Source organism: Sylvia atricapilla, chromosome 11, assembly GCF_009819655.1.
Source record: "Sylvia atricapilla isolate bSylAtr1 chromosome 11, bSylAtr1.pri, whole genome shotgun sequence".
Classification (NCBI taxonomy): domain Eukaryota; kingdom Metazoa; phylum Chordata; class Aves; order Passeriformes; family Sylviidae; genus Sylvia; species Sylvia atricapilla.
The window spans coordinates 14,643,959-14,664,829 of record NC_089150.1 but is presented as its reverse complement, the minus strand read 5'-3'; the positions used below and the strand labels follow the sequence as shown (position 1 = coordinate 14,664,829).

The following is a 20,871-nucleotide window of genomic DNA, read 5'->3' as shown; positions in this document are numbered from 1 at the left end:
CAGTGGTAAAGGGACAGTAGGTTGTGGCGGCGCCCCATGCACCCTTTCCCAGGGTAAAGGAGCTGCCAGCTCATGGGATGAGGGCAGAGCCCATGCAGGAAAACTGGGCACCGCTGGACCCATCCAGAGCCAAACTGGGGTTTGTGCTGCCTCTCAGCAGCAGTGGCAATTGTGCCCAGCCTGGGGGCACCACAGAGTCCCCCAGCTTTGCCTGCAACGACCATGCCAGCTGTACCACGAGAATTTATTTAGGTTAATGAGACCATAGAAGTGCCAGCAGCAGCACTGCTGGGGTAGGGGACCATGATGGTCCCCGGCCTTTGTCACCAGCCCCACGTGCCCTGTGGCAGGCAGGTGTCAGGGGATGAGAGATCCTTGTGCCCAAAGAGGCTGTGAGCATGCGTGGGCACCTGGCAGGAGCCAGGGCTGAACCGTACCCGCTGGGCACAGCCTTCCCCTGCCCAGCCACGGTAGCAGTGGCAGCGGAAAGCAGCTCGGGGGCCGGCACCACGGCCCAGGTGCAGGAGGCTGCCCAGGTCGTGGGGCTGCCGGCGCACACAACGCCCATGTCCGTGGCATTGCCTATAGCTGCACTCTCGGGCTGCTGCCGTCACGTTGGCCACGTAGGGACCCAGGGTGGACGTGAGGTAGTGGCGCAGGCTGGCACAGCTTTCCTGGGGAGGAAGCACCAGTGAGAACCCGCCCCAGCAACAGAGACCTGGCCAGCTCTCCCTGGTGGGCACAGGAGATGTGGCCATCCCGTACATCCCATGCCATCTCCTGCTGCCCACTGCCTCCAGGGCCGCGGGGGGCCATACTCACAGCCGAGCGGGAGTACGACATGTCTCCCCAGAGCACGAGTCCAGCTGCTCCCAGCGCCGCGCTCTCCCCGACGGTGTGCACCAGGTCGGCCTGCCAGGAACAGAGACGTGGCCAGTCTGGGGGACACAGCCTCCGTCCCCGTGCCAAGCAGAACGCCGCCTCACACCCGCAGCCAGCTCCGGCCCCCCGGGGCTTACCAGCGGCAGGAAGCGGGAGGAGCGGCGGAAGGAGAGGCGGGAGTAGGCGATCACGGGCAGGAGGCCGTCGGGCCCGAGGGCGGCCACGCGCAGGGCCTCGCGCAGCCGGTGGTGCACGTAGCGGCGGCGCAGCGCGGGCGGCAGCGCCGGCGGCAGGTAGATGCTGGGGTAGAGGGCGGAAGAGGCGGCCCAGAGCCAGCCCAGGTGATTGTTACGCTGCACCTCCGCCGGCTGGCACTGCCCAGTATAGTTTGCCGCCTTGGCCCAGTTGCCGTTGAGGCAGTCGGGAAAGCGGTAGAAACCCCAGAGCCCTCCAGGGCGCAGGGCTCGGCCCACCAGAAGCGTCTCCTCCATTAGAGCCTGTGCTGCCCGCTCGAACTCCAACTGGGCCAGTCGCAGCTGCTGCCGTGCCGGCAGGATGCCGTACTCGTCCCGCACCCACTGCTCTGAAGCTGTCCGGTACATCTTTTTGGCTCCCCAGTTTTGGGCCCACAGGGGCCTCCACTCCTCCCAGTCCACCACAGCCAAGCCGTGGAAAGCAGGTCGCAGCAGGAGGCCGATGTCCTCAGCCGCCCTGTTGATGTGGGCGTGGAGGGAGACACGCTGAGGGATACCCCCGTTGTGGGGGACACCCTGCTGTGACAGGTAGGGGTAGAGCCCAAATTTGTTCTTGTAGAAGATAGTGATGTTCTGGCCAGCAAAGTGGCCACCCTGGTTCTCCACGATGCCGTAGTCGCTGAGGGGCAGCCCCACGCCAAAGCGGTGCTGGCAGCGGCTGGTGGGGACGTTCCACACCACGGCAAAGGGCTGGCCGCCTGCCAGGGGCTCAGGTGCTGGGCTCTCCTCACTGGCTGCGCCCAGTGCCAGGCAGGCCCACAGTGCCAGCACCAGCACCATCCCGCCTCACCACTTGCTTGTGGGGCCAGCACCCTGTGAGGAAAGGAGAGCCATGGGGGTGAGGCTGTGGGATGCAGTGAGCATTCCAGCAACGCAGGCACTGCTGCCCTGGCACATGGTGCGCTAGCACTGGCCACAAGGGCTGGGCTGTCCTGCAAGCACATGCTGCCCACCCCAAAACCTGACAGGACTGGGTACGCTTGGGGGTTTGAGACCCTTCCTGCCTCAGCACTGCCAATGTTACCTCTGTGCTCTCTGCTGCTGAGATCCTGCTTGTACCACCACAGCCATGGCAGAGCTCTGGAGTGACACTGCAAGTCACTGACCCTGGTGCCTCAGTTTCCCTGCTGGCTCCCAGTCCTGCCTGTAGTAGAAGCACTGAGACTCCCTGGTCCCCATTTCAGCACAGTGCTGAGCCAGGCTGGGTGGCGTGCTGAAGGACTGAGTCCCCCCAAGAGGCATAGTGGTGCCAAAGGGGCAGCTCTGTCCCTCACAGCCTAGGCGGGGCCAGACAGGTTTGGTGCCCCTGCCGGGTGCTGGCCAGCTGCTCAAATGAGGGGATTAGGCGGGGAATGGGCTGAGGGCCGCGTGATACAGCAAGGGCAGTGCTAATCCCTCGTTGCGAGGCCAGACGCTCTCTCTGACCTTCCCGCTCCCATGCCTCTGGCCCTCACTGACGCCGGCTGCCTTAGTGGGGTTTGGCCACCAGCCCCCCTGACCATGCAGTACAGGGGAGCTGATTCTGCAGCCCCACCACCATGCCCTACTCCCACAGTGACCCCCCAGCCATCCTGTGCTTCAGTTTCCCCAGGCTGCTCAGTGAGGACAGCTGTGGCCATGCTGGGGGGCACCACGTGCCATCAGCTCCAGCTGCCCTTGCAGCAAATCTTGAGTGGAGGAGACACTGGTGGGACTGGGCAGTGCTCCTGAGGACTAGTGCCAACCCCACAGCCTGGGGTGGTGGGGGGCTGGCACTAGTAGGATCACCATACTGGTGGTACCAGAGCCCCAGACAGGCTCCAAATGCAGCATGTCCACGTAGGGCAAGGTATGGGAACCACCTCCCTGCCAACACCACCCCCCAGCAATGGGGCCAGGGTGAACCATGGAGGCTGGGGGAGGTGGTGCCAGCCTTGAAGAATGGCAGGCAGTCAGGCAGTGCTGCGGCAGGCAGCTCCCACCCGCACTGCTTTTAATCAGTGGCTCGGGACCCCAGCCCCTCAGATGTCCTTCTTCATCCAGAAGATGGGGAGCCCTTTGGCATCACGGTGTGGGGATTCCAGGAGGCTCTGCTCGCTGCTCTCAGCCAGGACACCCCTTGCCCAGATCACAGTCGGTGGGGGAGGTGGTGGGGGGACACTGACGGGTGGGAGGGGAGGCGGGGGGGCAGCGGGTACCCATGGCCTGGTGGCTGTGGCAGTGGCAGCCCCAGAAGGGGCAGAGAAGAGCCGCAGCACCTCAGAGGATATAGCTGGGCTGAGAAAGGCCACGCTCTGCACCGGCTCACCCAGAACAAAGCCCAGGTGGGCATAGAAATGCTGCTTGTCGTGGGTGGTGAGATGCAGGCAGCAAAAGCCCCGGGCCCGGGCCCACTGCTCAGTGGCCTCCATCAGCCGGCGCCCATAGCCCTGGCCCCGCAGCGCCCGGGCCACCACCACGCTCTCCACAAAGAGGTCATGGGGACGACCGACCACACGGGAGAGTCGGGCATGGCCCACGAGCTCGCAGGGCCCCTCCCGGGCAGCAGGGGTGTCACTGGGGCCCTGGCTCCGCATCAGCAGCAGACAGGCAGGAAAGGTGTCCGAAGAGCGCTGCAGCATGTGGAGCCGCGACGCCCGGCTCTTCCCCCACTCCTCGCCCAGCAGCTCGGCACAGGCTTCCAGCAGCTCCGGCCTCTGGTGCAAGGGGACCAAGCTGAGCTCCTCTGACACGGAACCCATTCTTCTCACTGAGAGAAAACCAAGCAGGTCATAGCTTAGAGGCAGCAAGGCACAGACCATGCGTGTGTTCCCCACAGCCCGCCACTGGGCCCCAGTACGGGTGCAGTTCCCCAGCGGCACAGCCAGATGAGCCCATGGATGTTCGGCGGGTCCAAGGTCAAATGACAGATTCATGGCAGAGAAGTGGCACATGGTGCCAGCTCCAGGAAATCATGCCATGAGACCTGCAGAAAGGTCAAACCAGCCGAGGGGCAGTGGGCACAGTGCCTTGCCTCCTCCCCAGACCCTACCACTAGCTCCTGCCACCTCAGCACCCATTAGACCAGCTAGCTCATCACATGTGTCCTCAGAGTCAGAGATCTGAGAAGCCCAAATAGCTCTGAGAGGTCAGAAAACCCCTATCCTACAGCATGCCATGGGGTCCCCTCTCTCAGTCTGGCAGTTCCCCTTGCGCAGGAGAAGCCGCAGGCAGAAAGCAGGAGGAACCACCATGCCAGTTGATTAACTAGGATTGAGCAAACGGCCCCACTTCCCTTCTGGGGGTTGGGGAGGGCCTGGCCTCCCCTCCACCCTAGGTGCCCCCAAGAGGCATGGTGGGGTCACCTCCCTAGCTCCAAGTCTCCTGACTCACAGCCCAGGCTGCACTGTCCTCTCCAGAAGTCAGACTCCACCACCACTCCTGAGTGTTTCCTTCTGTCTGCCCAGCAAAGTCACACCAGTATTCCAACGGCATCTGCCTGCCACCCACCCTGCCCGCACTCACCCTCCCTGTGCTCACTGCTGCTACCCACCCTGTCTACACTCACCCTGTCCACAGTCACCCTGCTCAGTCACTCTGCTCACACCCACCCTGCTCACACCTGTACCCTGCTCACGCTGACCATTTTCATACTCACCCTGCCTGCTGCTGCTGGCTCCTTTGCCCTGGGTGCCAGCGCAGCAGGAAGCAGCCCAGGCTTGTGACCAACCACAGAGCCTGGTTCTGCTTCTCCAGTGTGAATGACACATCTGTCAGGGCCCCACACAGCACCCCCTGCTTCCCAAGCTGCACCTCCACACAGGGCACTCACCCTGCCTGCACCCCAATTGCTCCAAACCACACAGCACCCACACACAGATACTGAAACGGCATCACCCAGCTGATCGCTGCTCCCACCTCATGGCTGCACCTCCTGAACACAGGTCCCCACCCCACCAGTGACCCTCACTGACCCAACACTCACCTCATTACTGACCTGTCGTTTGACTTGCCATTGACCCCATCCCTGACCCCACTGCCTGCCCATCACTGACCCCATCACAGACCCCATCACTGGCCCTCTCAATGGCCCATCACTGACCTTCCCACCAACCCATCATTGACCCTGTCACTGACCTCAGCATTGACCCACCATTGACCCACCACTGACCAACAGTTGACTCATCACTGACCCCATGATTGATCCCATCACTGACCCAACCCTGTCCCACCACCGAGCCCCTCTCCCTGCCCTTCTCCCCTTGGTGCTCCCCTGCCCCAGCCCGGTCCCGCCCGTACCGTTCTCCGGCCCCGCCGCCGCCGTCACTTCCTCCGCCCCGCCCCGGCCCGCCCGCGGCCTCTGGCGGCCGGAGGACGCACCGTCCGCGCCCCTGGGGCCCCGCGCTCCCCCAGCTGCTCCGGGCTGCTCCCAAATTCCAGCATGGACGGCGGCACACCCTACCCTGATCTGCCCAGCCCTCCGCAGGGCCTCCAGTCCCAGGGACACCAAGCCCCACTGGGCAGACCTGCAGGGCTGCAGCTCCACTCCCTTCTGGAGCAGGGCTTTCCAAAGCTCTTTTGGGGATGTCCATCTTCACACCCTCCCCTCCTCCCCAAGGAGTGAGACACTGTGCGGGAGCTCTCCATCCATCCGTCTCTTTCAAGTCGTGATGGGGCTTACAGGGGGTACCACGAAGAAGATTGTGAAGCAGGAGGTGCAAGACAGCTGTTTCACCTGCATGACCAGGGCACGGATGAGGCCAAGGTGGGATTCCCAACCTGGCTGGCCTTTTGGGCCGTGCAGTTTGGACCCTTCAGATGTGTCCCATTGAGTTCTACCTCGCTCAGTTCTTAGGTAGAGCTCCCCTCCCTGACCACAGCTGCCTTTCTGCTCCTGCTGCTCGGATGAATGAGGAGGTGGGTTCCTTGTCCACCCAGATCCTTCTGCAATGCCCCTAGCATGGGTTCCTGCAGCCTCAGAGACTGAGCAACAGTTCCACAGCAGGCCAGGGCCACCAAGACCTAAACTCGGTAGCCTTGACAGGCTTCCAGCCAGAGAGGGTGGCTCTTTTTGTCATGCTCTGGGGTGCTGAGACTGACGGCAGCATCAGTCCCCAAGCTGGTGCATCCACTTGCACAGGCTGGGACAGGCTCTCCCTAGGCCTGCTGCCTTGCAGAGAACAGTGCAGGGTATTTCCACTGTCCTTCCCTGACTCCCCCTGTGCCAAAGAGAAAAGAGATTGTTTGCACATAATAAAATGTCTGCACAAAAACAATTTTTAGCTCTTTAGAGCACCACCTGTCCCAGACAGACAGACGCTACCCCAGCATGGCCAAAGACAGGTCCCTGGAACTCCACAAAGGACATAGGAAGGGACCAGAGACCATGCCCAACAACAGAGGCTGGTTAAGCGTCCCCGAGGGGCAGAACGAGTTGATCATGATTCTGGAAGTAGCACCTCACTGTCACTGTCACGACGAGGGTCTGGCCAGCTGCAGCAGCCCGAAGAGTCCTGGAGGGCAGAGGAGGCAGCGCTGGGGGCCCTGGGGCTCTGTGACAACCGGGCCGCGGGTCCCTGGCACGAGTGGCCGGCCCGTGCCATGGGGACGCCCCGCACCGGGACCGGAGGGGCGGGGGCAGCGGAAGGGGGGCGGGCCCAAGGAGTGAGGGCGTGGTTACGGGCCATGGGGCACGTGACGTCACACAGGAGTGACAGCGAGGCCGCCGGACTGGGGCGGGGCAGGGCGCGCTTCCGGGACCGGGAGGTGGTGCCGCAAGGCCAATAGGAGGCGGGATCCTGCCGCGCACAGCCAATAGACGCTGTCGGGGGCGTGGCCTGAACCCTGCCGCCGGCGGCGGGGCCCACGTGTGGCGGCAGCGCGGCGGCAGCATGGCGGCAGCGGCGGGCGGCCGGAGGGCCAAGGCCCCGCGAGGGGCGGCGGCACGGCGGCGGCCACGGCCTGCGGTAAGGCCGGGCCGGAGGGAGAGATGGAGGTGGACGAGGAAGGGCTACCTCGCCGGGGTCGCCGCCGTGGCGCTTTCGCTGCGCCCGTCCCCATTCCCGTCCCGTCTCTTCTCGTCCCGTCAATCGCCACATTTTGTTCCACAGGCACCGGGTGCAGATGGGAGGAGGCCGCGGGCGACGGCCAGTCGGCCCGCCGAGGAGGAAGTGTCTAGCGACTCGGAGACAGAGAGGTAACGGCTGCGCTTTGGGACTGCCGGTACCGCAGCGAGGCCTCAATACCGGGAGATTCCTGTATCGGGGACCTGCCGGGCCGGAGGATGCCTGTACTGGAGGGGTCTCGGAGGGGGGTATGCCTGTACCGGAAGGGGTGCCGGTACCTGTGGGGCGCCGGTACCGGTGCTCTCACACGCGTGTCCTTGCAGCCCGTTGTTGGGGCGGCGGCGGCGGGAGGCAGCGGAGGAGGAGGTGGAGGAGACGCCGCAGGAGAAGAAGCTGCGCTTGGCCAAACAGTACCTGGAGGAGCTCCGGCAGCTCGGTGAGTGCCGCCCGGCGCCAGTGTCCCGCGGGGCGGCCCCGGGCGCTGAGCCCGACCCTCATGCCTTGTCCCGCCGCAGAGGAGGAGCGGGCGGAGGAGGAGGAGGAACTCCAGCCGGCGGATCTCATCGGCGACCGGCTGAAGGAGGACGTGGTGAGCAGGGAGCCAGGCGCGGCCCATCGGTCCCGTTGGCGGCAGCGGGCTCTGTCCCCTTCCCGCGGGACCGGGACTGAGACCACCTCTGCTGAACCTCCCCCTTTTTCCCTAGTTGGAGCAGAAAGGCCGGCTACAGCGCCTGGTCGCCAAAGATGTAAGTGCTGGGGGTGCCAGACTGCGGGTGCCAACTTAGGGGACATTAAGCACGTTACAGCCTTTTTCACTGCTGTTAGCACCCTGGAGAGGTCAGGGTGCTCTGCTGGGGTACTCCTGTGCCTGGGGAAAGGTCCTAGGCAACCCAGCTCACATCCTGCTCTCACTACAGGTACAGCCTCCAGATCCAGCCAGGATCCGTGTGCTGCGGGGACACCAGCTGCCTGTTACCTGCCTTGTCATCTCTCCTGATGACAGATTCATTTTTTCTGCTTCTAAGGACGGCTCCCTCATCAAATGTAAGTGTTCACCTGGGGCTGTGACTGGGTGTTCCCAAGCCCAAACCTTGCAGGGACCCAGGTACCTACTGAGGTGGCTTGGCCCTTGGCTATTCTTGGATTGTGCATGATTCTAGGCTCTGTGAAAGTCTCACTGACACTTTTGGGAGTGGTGGGAGGCTCCTAGAGGGTGATTGTGATGACTTTCCTGCAGGGGAGGTGGACAGTGGGAAGAGGCTGTGCGTGGTGCCCGGAGGGAAGAAGGGCACGGAGGAGCAGCACATGGGGCACGCATCCCATGTCCTTTGCATGGCCATTTCATCGGACGGCAAGTACCTGGTATGGGGACAGGAGGTGGAGAGATGGCTGTGGGGAGTGTTTTCCCAGGGTTCTGAGGGTAGAGTCTCATGCCCAGATGTGCCTCGCTGGGTTCAAGCAGCCCCTACCTCCTGCTGGGTCAAGAATGGGTCCCTGGGACACCCAAAGCCCATAGAGTGGGAGTGGAGGCAGCGGTGGGCTGTGGTTCTCCAAGGTGCAGGTCTCAGGGGTCCCCTGCTGTCTGCCAGGCTACGGGAGACAGGAACAAGCTGATCATGATCTGGGATGCAGCCACCTGCAAGCGCCTGCACATCTTCACAGGGCACCGTGACGCCGTCTCGGTGAGATGGGGGCATTGGGCACTGTGGGGCCAGGCAGCTGTGTCCTCCTTGGCATCCCTCACTGCTGTGCCATGTCTGTCCATCTGTCCCCAGGGCCTGTCCTTCCGAAAGGGCACACACCAGCTGTACAGCGCTTCCCATGACCGCTGCGTCAAGGTCTGGGATGTGGGGGAGAACGCATACGTGGAGACCCTGTAAGAATTGGGGAAATCCCACTGACCTTCCAAGGGCTGTGCCAGCAGCCCTGAGGAGATGAGGGGCATGGAGATGAGTAAGCAGAGGGACATGCTTACCACAGTGCTTTGTCATCTCCTCCAGGTTCGGACATCAGGACATCATCACAGGGCTGGACAGTCTGAGCCGGGAGTGCTGTGTGACAGCGGGGGGACGGGATGGCACCGTGCGGCTCTGGAAGATCCCTGAGGAATCACAGCTCGTGTTTTCTGGGCACCAGTAGGTCTGGGGTAGAAGAGGGGGCTCAGGGCAGGTGTGTGTGGGTGCTGGGCATCACCAGGAGCACCCTGAGGATGATGATGCCCTGGTGAGCCCTTGTCCCCTAAGCAGGATCCCAAAGCACACTTATAACTGGCGGCAGTTGCCTCTTCTCTTCACAGGGGCTCCATCGACTGTATCCAGCTCATCAATGAGGAGCACATGGTGTCTGGTGCTGATGATGGGTGAGCACGGGGCCAGGATGCTGCCTGGAGTGGGCAGGGTGCCCCCTCAGCCCCCTCATTCCTCACATCCCCTGCAGGTCTTTAGCGCTGTGGGGCCTGACAAAGAAGAAGCCCCTGGTGCTGGCTCGGCAGGCACACGGCGAGCAGGATGCCCAGGGCCTGCAGCAGCCATACTGGATCTCGGCGGTGGCTGCCCTGCGCAACAGCGACCTCCTGGCCACAGGTGTGTGGCAGTTGCTTTTGGCAGCCTGTGGGGGACATGTGTCCTGCCCCCATCTCTGGGCTGGGGTGCATGACAGTCTCCTCTCTGTGCCTCAGGGTCCCACAGTGGCAGTGTGAAGCTCTGGAAGTCTGGTGAAGGATTTCGGAAGCTGGAGCACCTCTTGGATATCCCCTTGGTATGGATGTATGGGCAGGTTGGGAATTCTGGAGCTGGGCTGGAGGGTCCCTCAGCAGGGGCTCTCCTTCTTGGGCAGCAGGGGATACCTGTGGGAGCCTCTCACCCTACCCTGTCCCTTTATCCTGCCCTGTCCCCTCCAGGTGGGTTTTGTCAACAGCCTCAAGTTCTCAGCAGCTGGTGACTTCCTGGTGGCTGGCATCGGGCAGGAGCACCGGTACTGTCCCCCCTCCCTGGTGCTGCCTGGGGGTGCAGCTTCCCCCTTCCCTGGGTCTTGTTGGAGGGCGACCCTCCCATCTCTCTCATCCACAGGCTTGGACGATGGTGGAGAATCAAAGAAGCCAAAAACAGTATCTGCATTATCCCCCTGAAGCAGAAGACCACAGCCTCTAGCCCTGAATCGCCTGGCAGCTCCTAGGCACCTGTCCCTGGAGCCACTGGAGCAGGTCATTCTGTGCTGTGCCCCCTACCCTTGGTGCAGCCACCACCCTGAGGTCAGCAGGATATGAGTGGGGGTTGTCACATGGCCCCTGGTTGTGCTGGCCCCATGTCTTGTTGTGGCTCTGCCCTCTGCGAGGGTCTGTCCCCTTCTCTCAGGTTCGGCTGTACCTGAGCTCTGGAACAATCCATTTTGTTAAAAAAAAAAACCACCAAAACCACTTTATTTACATAACTTACAAAAAGAAAATCACACTTTTGTTCACAGAAAAAGTCTACTCTTAAAAACTCAGTTGGGCTCAAATACCTGGGTCCTGTTGCTTGCCCTGAGCCTCCAATGCCCCCCCAGGCTCTGCAGGGGCTGGGGTCAGCAGGCATTTTTCTGCCCCTGCTCCTGCCCTGTCTCCCACAAAGGGATGAGAAGCGCCACACACAATGAGGGAAGCAATGGGGGGGGCTTGGCCCAGCCCAGCCATGCTCAGTGACTCTCCTGAGGCCAAAACCAGGAGGAAAACACGGAAATGCAAAGCACTAGGGAAAGGGTGATGTGGTTGGAGGCATGGCACGAGGCAGTGGCTGGGCGATGGGGTGAGGGCAGTGTGTGGCAGCACAGCCAGGGAGTGGGAGGTGCAGCGTGGATTGGTGCAAGTGAAAAGCAGGAGGTGGAACATGGCTTGGCCAGAGGGAGTTGAGTTGTGTGCTGGGGCTGGGGGCGAGAGTCAGTGGATGTGCCTCAGGGCTCGGTGCAGGTAGGTCTGCACCAGGGCTCAGTGCAAGGGACAAGGAGAGGGTATTTGTGCCACAGTTCAGTGCGAGGTCCGTGTGATGTGCACTACAGCTCAGTGCAAGGGGTGGGGGTACATTCACCATGGCTCAGTGCAGGGAGGTGTGGGTGCACAATGGCTCAGTGCAGGTGACACAGAGGGACATGTGGCATGGCTCAGTGCAAGGGCTGGGGACGTGCACCATGGCTCAGCTCGGGGAGTGGGGATGTTCACCATGGCTCAGTGCAGGACAGGGTACATGTAACGTGGCTCAGTGCAAGGGAAGGGTGACACGTACCGTGACCCATGTGGGATGTGTAGCTCGTGCTGGGGCAGGGACTGAGCCTCCCGGCTGCATTTGGCACCTCAGTGGGCCGTGCTGCGGGCACTGCTCTCCCTGGGGAAGCAGTGGGGGTGCTATGTGGCAGCACCACAGCCTGGCCCCCGTCCTTCACAAGGATGATGTCGTGGAATCCACCACCTCACGGCCATTGCACACCGTGGGCACGTATGGTGAGGCTGAGCCTGGACAGGAAGGCAGCAGTTAGAGCTGGGTTGGGGTCTGGCAGCAGCACCCCCCAGCATCCCATGGCAGTGGTGCCCAGGGAGCTAGGGTGCCCAGGATAGCCGTGTCCCCCCAGGTGCCCAGGGTGGTCATATTCTCTGCAGCTAAAGTGGAGAGTGCCTTGGGTGACAGGCACCTGGGGGCAGCTGAATCCCCTGTGTTGGGGTGGAGAGTGGCCCTGTCCTCTCAGAGCAATTACAGCCCCCCTGGAGCAGTACCCCTCTGGCAGCTGTGCTGTCCTGGATGATGAGGCATTGGGAAAGAGAACAGGGAAGAGCCACTGGGGACACTGCATCTTCCATTCCCCCTGCTTCCCGCCTTCCCCTACCTCACATCCCACCTTTTTTCAGGAAATACACACACCCCCCACCAGGAAAGGGGTGCTGCCCCCCCAGCCCTTCCCCAGCCCCAGTGTGCTCACCATGGGACTGGCTGGAGCTGGCTGCTGCCACGCTGAACCGAGCGGTGCCCACGCGGTGACTGGCCACGTTCTTCTGCGGCTGGAAGAGGATGATGTGGAGCTTGGGGGTGAAGAGACAGCCGAGGACCACAGTGCCGCTGAGGCTCACCGAGATGCACATGGTGGTGGTCTGAACCTGGAGACAGGGGTGGGCATCAGGTGCTCCACCCATCAGCCCTCCACCCCAAGCAGGGCAGGATGAAGCCCATATTGTGGCACTGGCCAGCCCTGCTGGGCACAGGCTGCACCCTGCATGGACGTCCCACCCCACACCACATCCAGCTGTCAGGGTGATGCTGCAGGAGACCCATGGGCAGAGTCTGGACACTGCCCTGATGGGGACAAGTTGTCCCTGCAAAGCAGGTACACCCTGAGCAGCAATCCCAGCCCTGCCAACATGCTGCTTTGTGGCACTGCCTGGGGCCTGAGCCTGCACTCCCCCATCCCGGTGCCCACTCTCTCTGGGGATGCAGGTCTTCTCTGGAAGCCCCTGACTGCAGCTGCCCCCACCAGGTCCTCAAGACCCATCAAGAATGTGTTTGGTTGTCCATGCCAGGGGTCTTGAGGTGCTGCACCCTGTGCTACCCAGTTCCTGGCACTGCTCAGCAGTCCAAGGACCAGGGTGGCCCTGGGGCTGGCATTGATGCCCTGGGGTGTGGTGTCTGGATGAGCCAGGGGCTGTCTCATGCTCTTGTGTTACCAGGCTGAAGGATGACTATCATTCTTCCATGGTCTGGCTATGGGGGATCTCTGGAAGCCTCAAGGCCATCTCTCATCCTCATAACAAAGGAGGGAGGGGGGCAGTCCTTTCTCCAGGACTCATTGTCCCAGCCACAGCCCTTCAGGACCCTTCATTGGTCCTGAATTACCCAGTGCAGAGGTGACCATCACTAGGCATGTGGATGAAGACCCTTCCCCAGGCCCACACATCTCCTAATCATGGACCCTGCATGGCCCAAATCTCCAGGACCACTTAGATCAAGCCCTGTCAGAGTCCCCTCAGAGCTGTGGCTCTTACACGGTAGTCGCTGGAGGTCACGTAGAAGATGGGCAGGAAGGCCAGCCAGATGATGCAGGTCGTGTACATGGTGAACCCAATGAACTTGGCTTCGTTGAAGTTCTCAGGACATTTCCGTGTCTTGAAGGCATAGACCGTGCAGAGGACAATCAAGAGGACATTATAGGTGAGCGAAATGAGCATGTTGGAGTCACGGTTGTTGCACTTGAGGGTGACAATGTACCTCTTGTCAGGTTCAGTTTCCTTGCCTGTGCCAGGGGTCTCCACCAGCAGCCAGATGATGACGATGATCAGCTGGCAAGAGATGAGGGCCATGCAGATGACCACCTGTGATGTTGGGCTTATGAAGCGGGGGCGCTGGACCCCCTCCTTCACCCCGCTGAAGATCCTGGCGATGCGATTCGTCTTGGTCAAGAGGGCCGAGTAGCAGACGGCGAAGGACGTGCCCAGCCCCAGGCGCCGGAGTGTGCACACCCCGGTGGAGGGCTTTGCAATGAAGATGAAGGTCATGCTGTAGCACATGAGGACCCCAGTCAGCAGAATGTAGCACAGTTCTCGTCCAGAGGCCTTCACGATGGGAGTGTCGTTGTTCTTCACAAAGACTCCAATAACAAAGAGGGTGGAGATAAAACCCAGGCAAGAGATAGTGACGGGACCAATGGCCCAGACATCTTTCCAGCGGATGTACTCTTGGGGCAGCTCATAGCAGCCATTCAGGGTATCATTGGGCCAGTAACCAAGACCACAGTCCATGCAGGTGAACTCATCCAGCAGGTACTCGTAGGGCTGGCAAGGGATGCAGATCCAGCAGCAAATGTCTCCAGGCTGCATGCTTTTGATCTCATTCTTCTTGCAGGGGTCGCTGCACTGGGAGATGGGAATGGAGGTCTCAGCCCAGGGGATGAGGCTGGTGTCGAGGATGAGCCCCTCTGCCCAGTAGCCCACTTTCTGGTACCGATACCGCCCATCCACGTAGTGGTAGTTGAAGATGTTGTAGCGCCCAATCCCATCCCCGTAGCGATCAAATCGAACAACGCTCTCTGTGTCCACTGGCCTGAAAGGAGCTGCAGGGAGGAGAAGAGGAGATAGTCACTGCCTCGGGACAGAACAATCACTCCAGGCCTTAGGCAGGGCTCATCCAAAGGGTCACCTCCCACCATGGCCACAGGTAAATGTCCAACCTGTTTCCTGCCTTCTCTCCCATCTTTGCTGCCTATGCACATGTTAGGATCAGGAAAGCAAAGGTGGAGAACTACCTGCCCATGTGCCTGAGAGCCTGTCAGCCCCAGCCACCTCTGCAGGGACAGAAGAGGGTTGTGCAGCTTCCATGGCTCTCAGTGGCTCCTGGTAGCCAAGACAACCTCAGCCCATGTCACAGAGGACATGCTTCTAATTCATCCCAAACTACATGGGTCCCTGATCAAGGCTATCCCTCCAGTTTAATCCCTGAAATGTGAATTAATCATGATGCTTGCAAAGACCCATGTTTTTGTGGGGCTGGTCCCACCTAGCTGTAAGAGGATGGAGTTGGTGGCCAGCTTCTCCACAGGTTTCCACTGGAGACAGAAGGCCTGGATTGCCTCCCAAGGGTGATGCTAGGCTCTTGGCACCTCAGGACAGCCACAGCCCTGGGCATGGGCAGGCTGGAGGAACTGGAGGGCTTTGGGTCAAATTTGAGTCTCCTTCTTTTCTATCCTCCACTCATTCCTTTCCAGTTTGGCAGCCAAACCCCATCTCCCTCTTGGCCAAACCCCATCTCCCTATTGGACTCACCATCAAAATTAACATTAAGTATAAAGTCCTTGTAAAACCTCTTGCCGTTGACAGGCTTCATGGCATCGCAGAGCTTGGTGGAGTTGGGGCACAATGTCCGGTGCATGTTGTGAAGAGAGTGAGCCATGGCATAGACTGCATTGACCACAAACGTGATCTTGGACTCAGGCTCAAACTTGCCTGTCTTGAGGGAGTACCGGCTACAGTCCTGTGTGTGGAAGCTGCACCTAAACTTCTGCTCCCAAAACTCCCGAAACCAGGGATTTCTGCTGTTGTTGTAGGGGTGGAGGTTACGGAAGTAGGAAGCAAACTCCTTAATGGGGTAGGCTGCCAGTTCAATGGTGATGGCTCCCTCTGCCACTGCTTCGCTCCCGGCCACCACGCTCTCCAGGGCTCCCCACCCGTCACTGGCCACCCACATGAAAGACACATTGGCTCTCTGGGCAGCTGCGAGCAGCTCACGGGCATCTTCACTTCGGGTGAACAGCACGACCACTCTGGCATTGGGTTTCTGCAGCAGAGCCCGGACCACTCCATCATAGGTCTTCTTGTTCATGGAGCGCCCCACCTTCTCCGAGGTGGCGATGCAGATGTTGCGCATGCGGGCTTCTTGCTCAAAGGCCTCGATCCCCGTCTCCCCGTAGTCGCCTTCTGAGGCCACAGTGGAGACATAGGTCCAGTTGAAGAAGCGGAGGATCTCTGCCATGGCTTTGGCTTGGTAGAAGTCTGGTGGGACAGTGCGGGCAAAGTAGTCATAGCGGGACTTGTCGCTGAGCTTGGCACTGGTGGAGGCATAGCTGATCTGTGGGATCTGGAAGAGCCGCAGCAGGTTGGCCACCTGCATGGAGGAGGAGAGATGAGTGCCTGAAGAGGTGGTCAGCAAGGGACATTCCTATGGGGGAACCCCTGCCAGTGTTGCACAATGCTCCCAAGCAGAACCATCAGGCTGATAAGCAACCCATCCCAACCCAGAGCATCCTGATCAGTGGAGGGAGTGGAGAAGAATGGATGGCACATTCATGGAGTGCCTGAACCATCAGACATGCTAGTTTTTCTTTTTTTTTTTTTTCTTTTTTTTTTTTTTTTTTTTTTTTAGTATTTCAAGCGCTGCCCTCCAAAATTTGGGGCTGGAGAGGGGACAAAAGCAGAAAGTCTGCCATTGGTGACCTGAGGGAGATGCTTGACAGCAAGGAGAAAGCCAGGATGCCTGGCAGCCCTACAGCACAGAGGAAAGGATTCTAGGGGCTGAGAGCCGGGGCAGAGTGCCCCCACGAGGCTGAGGGATGCTGCGGAGCTGGGTCAGGGAACCGGCGCCTGCACATCCATCACTGGAAGCTCAGCAGGACTGGCACCTTCCAGCCATTCAGCAGAATCCCCCATTAGCTTCAAAGGGGAAAAAAGCCCCACTAATGAGGCTGTTAAAACCGAGGCTCTGGGGACAGCAAGAGGGCCTCGGGTGGGCTGCCAAGCCTCTGCCCACGTCTCACTGCTCCCCAGGCAGGAGACATGGCTTAATTAGCATGGACAAACGATCTTGACGACAAATTCCCCTAACGGCAAGAATGTCCCCAAGCATCACTGGATGTTGTTGCCTGTGCTCACCACGCATGGGAGCTGCCAGTCTGCCATGTCCCCCCAGTGCCCCTCGTGCTCCCCAGCTGACCCACATTCTGCCCCTGAAGACACCTGCCCAGGGTTGGGACATGGGGACATGCTGGGTTCTCAGCAAGGGAAGGGACAAGTGCCCAGGTGGGCTGGGATGCTGCCTCCATCATGCAGTCCCAGCTCCTTCTACCCCATAGCTGGGGGATGCAGGGACACCAGGTACCAGGACACACGGTCTGACACATGCTGGGGACTCACTAAATCTCAACAAGCATGTGGCCCACTGGCCACCCCTGTGACTCAGTTAGTCCTGCTGGCTGTCTACATCCTCAGGGGATAATCTCCCTGCTGAAACCAGCCTCTGGGTCCACAGAGCTGTGGTTTGGGGACTGAGATTCACCCCACCTAGGGGCACAGCCAAGTCTGAAGTTTGAGGTGCCTGTTCCTGTGGGATTACTGGGGACGTGTGGGCACTTGTCCTCTGAGCTCATCCTGCCTTATCCAGGCAGCCCGATGGCTGAGCCCTCAGAGGTGCATGTCCCTTGCAGCACCTCACAGGCTGTGGTTTGGGGGGACAGGGGGACAGTGTCCCCTCACACTGGTCTGCTCTGCCTGGCACAGTCCAGACGTGAGCTGGGCTGAGGAGCTGCACTTGCCACCTTGACCCCAGGAGAGGAATAAAACACCTGTCCCCATGTGAGGCTTGACTCCTACAGCTTATGGAGTGTTGGAGGATCCTTGCAGCCCCCAAGGGGATCCTGGGCACATCCCCCACAATCACAGAGAGATCACACACACAGGCTCAGGTGCCTGCCTGGCATTCCCTCCCCACTGGAGAAAGGGGCAGAGCATTACTGTGAGGGATGAGTGAGCTTCTCAGTGCCACACTGGCAGTGGCATCACTGCACTGCTGCAAAGTTTTATCCCCCTCCCCCACTTCAGCCAAACCCCTGGCCCATCCAAGCTCTTCTTGCCTGGGAGGTACCTGGATGGAAACATCACTGTAGGAGCCCCCGATGACACCGGTGATGGCAGTGGGAACATCGTCATGGACGGCGTAGGAGCCATCGGGGCAAATGTGCTCTGAACCGTCCACCCTGGTAAGGGAGGCACGGACAAAGTCAAGGGACTGCTCTAGGGCATAGGTGTCCTTGGAACAGGTGTCGAGGATGTGAGCACCCAGCTTCACCCCTGGCAGGATGCTCCTGTCCTTGTTGATCTCGTCCAGGGCGAAGAGCATGGCCTCCAGGCGTTGGATGCCCCGGTGCTCGTTGATCTTGCCGCAGTCTTCACTCCCCACTCCTTTCTCATGGACGGGGAAGAGGCCCCCAATCACCAGGTCCCCATCCATGCTGATCTCCTTCTTGCCAGCCATGCCATGCCCAGCAGCCAGGCAGGTGGCCAGGTGCATCAGCCCCAGCCAGGTGGCCAAGGGGACCGCCATGGGGTGTGCTGGTGCTGGCCCGGGGACCCACACCACCCCGTGTCACCCGCTGCCACCCGTCAAGGTGAGGACAGGCAGTCCCCAGGCATTGGGTGATGGGGGGTGGCACGGCGTGGTGTCGGTGGGAGAGAGGTTGTGCCACCCTGGCAGAGCTCCCGGCACCTGGAAAAGCAAAGGGGAAAGCTGCTGGATCTGCGGGATGCAAGGTACACCAGGGACAGGGGCAGTCAGTGCTGCACAGGAAAGGAGGACCATGAGCCTGCCTGTGCTCCCCACCCAGGATGCCCCTAGGAAGAAGTCCCCTGCAGAAAAGCAAGGTGAGCAGGTGCAACATCTCCCACAGTGACCCAGAACCCCTAGGACATGCACAAGTGACACAAATCCCAAGGCACAAGGAAGGGCACAGGAACCAGTCTCCTCACAGCACTCCCAGGGATGCACTGGCAGAGGGATGGGCACAGAGCTGGTCCCTCTGGCAGCATCGGGCAGAACAGCCTGCATGGGGACAGCTTGACAGCCCTAAAATATCATGGAGGGGGAAAGAGCCAGGGATGTCACCTGGCACAGGGAGGCTGGGCTGGGCAGATAGAGCCAAGCCAAGCCCCCAGCCCACGCAGCAGCATCAGGGGTGCTTACAGATCCCAACCCTCAGCTGAGAGCACTGCCAAAAGCAGCCAGCCATGAGCCCACTGTGCCCACAGCACACAGTGCTCACAGTATTTTAATCTCCATCCCATAGCCATGGAGCCCACCCACCCTGCTGCTGCCCCCAGGGCTGTCCGTGGCATCAGGGTTGGAGCAGGGACTCGCCACTGGCTTCACCCTCACGCAGCAAATGCGCAGGGTTCTGGCAGTCGTGGTGCTTCAGAGTCTGTTCTCTCACCACCGCCCCTTCCTTCCCTGTATACTAAATTCAGAGATTTCAGTAAAGTAAGAGCCAGGTTTGCTGACTCCCTCTGCAGAAAGCACGGAGGCGCGGGGGAATCAAAGGCTTTTGCAGCAGGCAGGCCTTGTTTTGGCAGAAGATACAGTCCCCTCTGAGACTGGTTGTCTTTTCCCAAATCACGGGAGAGATTTGTTTCCCATTTGAAGCTGACTGCTGAAATCCCAAGGGGCTGGCATTTCAGGGGCCACAGGAGAGGGAGACCCCTTGGCAGTCCAGAAGCTTCAGGCTGCTTAGGAACAGGAAGCTGCTGATGCTGTGGCAGGACCACAGCCTCTTCCACAGCCCAGCAGCGTTTGTAGGGGCACAGAGGGTGGGATGCCAGAGAGTGCTGCCCCCCGCCGCAGTTCCCTGCAACCTGTACTGAGGCTACCCTCCCTGAGCAGGAGGAGGGGTCCTCTTGATGCCCCCATGCTGCTCCCAGACAGGTGATGACTGTGCTGGAGGAGCTCTTCTGGAAGCAGCCAGAGCTGGCAGTAATGTCCAGGGGGATGCAGGCGGCAGTGTGGCACAGAGTGTAATGGGGTGGGCTTGGGTGACACATGCAGACCTCCTCCTCTTCCTCCGTGCCCCTAAGTGCCTGTTCTCAGGTGCTGCCTGCTGCTGCTGAGTCCCCATCTGTCTCAGGGCATCTCCTACCTGACCCCCCAGTGTGAAGGACTTTGGAGATGAGAGAAGGAAGACTCCCTGCCTTATCTCAGCAATAAATTATTCTAAGAGACCCAGGGTTTTCTCAAGCAGGAAAGAGGCCACAGGCACATGGATTATTGATGGAGCCCATCAGCAGCAGGCTTAGCCTGGCACAGGGGTCCAGTGGCACTGGGAACCCGGGTCCCCCTGGTCCATTTCTTTTGGGGCAGTTGACCTGACCCAGCAGATGAAGGGCACCTTCAGGCCAAGCTCCTCTGAAGGGCAAACCATCACCCACCCGTCAGCGAGCCACGATGGACAGTGAGCAGGGCTGCTGCCATTCCTGCGACTGCTCTGCTCGACTGGTTTAGCCTCGGGGGGATGACAGAGGGGAACCTCTGGAGAACATCTAGGGAAGTGAAGCAGCGGGGAGGGCAGAGCCAAATCCAAGCCGACGGCCACGGTACGGCGGGAAGCTCCTGCCAGCCGCGGGCAGCCTCTCCTCCCGGACGCATAGTGAGTGGGGTGGGTGAGAAGGGGCCGTGACTCCTCAGTGCCCGGAGCGCTTCCCACCCCCTGCCAGAAGCCCTGACCCCTGCGACACCAGCATCCCTGAGGTGTGTGACACCTGGGGCGTGTGCGAGAGCGGCAGTGCCGCGGGGGCGCAGGGACAGTGTCACCTCCCGCGGAGGTCCCAGAGGACCCACCGCCGCCGAGCTCTGCCAGGAGCCCCCGGCTCTCCCCTGCACAAGGGCTGCCAGCCCCGGGGCCGAGGCGCCTCCCCGGGGCGCTCCCCCGGCGCCCCCGCGGCCGCCCCATATCCCGTCCCGAACGCGCTCCGAGATCCGGCTGCCCCGGCACACTCACAGCCCCCTGCAAGCCCCGGCTCTGCCCGGCCCAGACAGACGGACGGCAGAGCCGGGGGAACGGCAGGGGCGGGGACTGTCCCCACCGGGCCGGGCGGTGACCCCGCTTCCCTGCCCCGGGGCCGGCGAGCAGCCCCAGCCGGCGACTGCGGCGGCGGGTCCCGCTGAGTGCCCACTGCGGGGCTCGGCGCTGCCAGATCACGGCGGGGACGAGAAACCCCCCACGCCGTTCTCCCGGAGCCCCGTGTGTTGCGCCGGGCAAGCGGGAGCGGCGGGAGCGGCCCCGGTGCCACCCTGACCGCACGTATCCCCGGCCCCGCCCGTGCCGGTGCCGGTGCCGGTGCCGGTGCCCGTGCTCTGCTCTCGTCGCGCAGCTCCAGGAGCCCCGGCACCGGGTCTCTGAGCCCCGCCGTGGTGCAGCCCCGACGGCTGCGGGGGATCGCCGGTCTC

General features: G+C 61.1%; 5 protein-coding genes across 6 annotated transcripts in view; 1 reads left to right on the top strand and 4 right to left on the bottom strand.

Moving 5' to 3' along the window:
• LOC136366000 (2'-5'-oligoadenylate synthase 1-like) overlaps positions 1 to 20,871 on the bottom strand; it is a 239,022-nt gene that overhangs the window by 11,182 nt on the left and 206,969 nt on the right. The gene's annotated exons all lie outside the window — the stretch shown is intronic.
• Positions 226 to 6,709, bottom strand: LOC136365995 (hyaluronidase-3-like). 2 transcript variants are annotated; one of them, XM_066326764.1, is made up of 4 exons: positions 6,554 to 6,709; positions 1,020 to 1,949; positions 823 to 912; positions 226 to 674 (listed from the first exon to the last, which is right to left on the bottom strand). In XM_066326764.1, the coding sequence occupies exons 2-4, from the start codon at positions 1,914 to 1,916 to the stop codon at positions 324 to 326; spliced, it is 1,338 nt and encodes a 445-aa protein (XP_066182861.1). In that variant the 5' UTR covers positions 1,917 to 1,949; positions 6,554 to 6,709; the 3' UTR covers positions 226 to 323. The 2 variants fall into 2 exon arrangements, with proteins under 2 accessions (XP_066182861.1, XP_066182859.1); XM_066326762.1 differs by lacking the exon at positions 6,554 to 6,709 and having other exon boundaries at positions 1,020 to 2,956.
• Positions 2,948 to 5,281, bottom strand: NAA80 (N-alpha-acetyltransferase 80, NatH catalytic subunit). The gene is made up of 2 exons (XM_066326766.1): positions 5,080 to 5,281; positions 2,948 to 3,864 (listed from the first exon to the last, which is right to left on the bottom strand). The coding sequence occupies exon 2, from the start codon at positions 3,854 to 3,856 to the stop codon at positions 3,137 to 3,139; it is 720 nt and encodes a 239-aa protein (XP_066182863.1). The 5' UTR covers positions 3,857 to 3,864; positions 5,080 to 5,281; the 3' UTR covers positions 2,948 to 3,136.
• RRP9 (ribosomal RNA processing 9, U3 small nucleolar RNA binding protein) lies at positions 6,981 to 10,570 on the top strand. Its single transcript, XM_066326761.1, has 15 exons — positions 6,981 to 7,060; positions 7,205 to 7,290; positions 7,483 to 7,595; positions 7,675 to 7,748; positions 7,864 to 7,905; positions 8,077 to 8,203; positions 8,397 to 8,521; positions 8,749 to 8,841; positions 8,935 to 9,035; positions 9,160 to 9,294; positions 9,456 to 9,518; positions 9,596 to 9,741; positions 9,837 to 9,916; positions 10,059 to 10,132; positions 10,228 to 10,570. The coding sequence occupies exons 1-15, from the start codon at positions 6,986 to 6,988 to the stop codon at positions 10,331 to 10,333; spliced, it is 1,440 nt and encodes a 479-aa protein (XP_066182858.1). The 5' UTR covers positions 6,981 to 6,985; the 3' UTR covers positions 10,334 to 10,570.
• GRM2 (glutamate metabotropic receptor 2) lies at positions 10,934 to 18,135 on the bottom strand. The gene is made up of 5 exons (XM_066326760.1): positions 17,524 to 18,135; positions 14,934 to 15,771; positions 13,161 to 14,224; positions 12,104 to 12,278; positions 10,934 to 11,642 (listed from the first exon to the last, which is right to left on the bottom strand). Exons 1-5 carry the CDS (start codon positions 17,980 to 17,982, stop codon positions 11,569 to 11,571), a joined length of 2,610 nt encoding a protein of 869 aa, XP_066182857.1. The 5' UTR covers positions 17,983 to 18,135; the 3' UTR covers positions 10,934 to 11,568.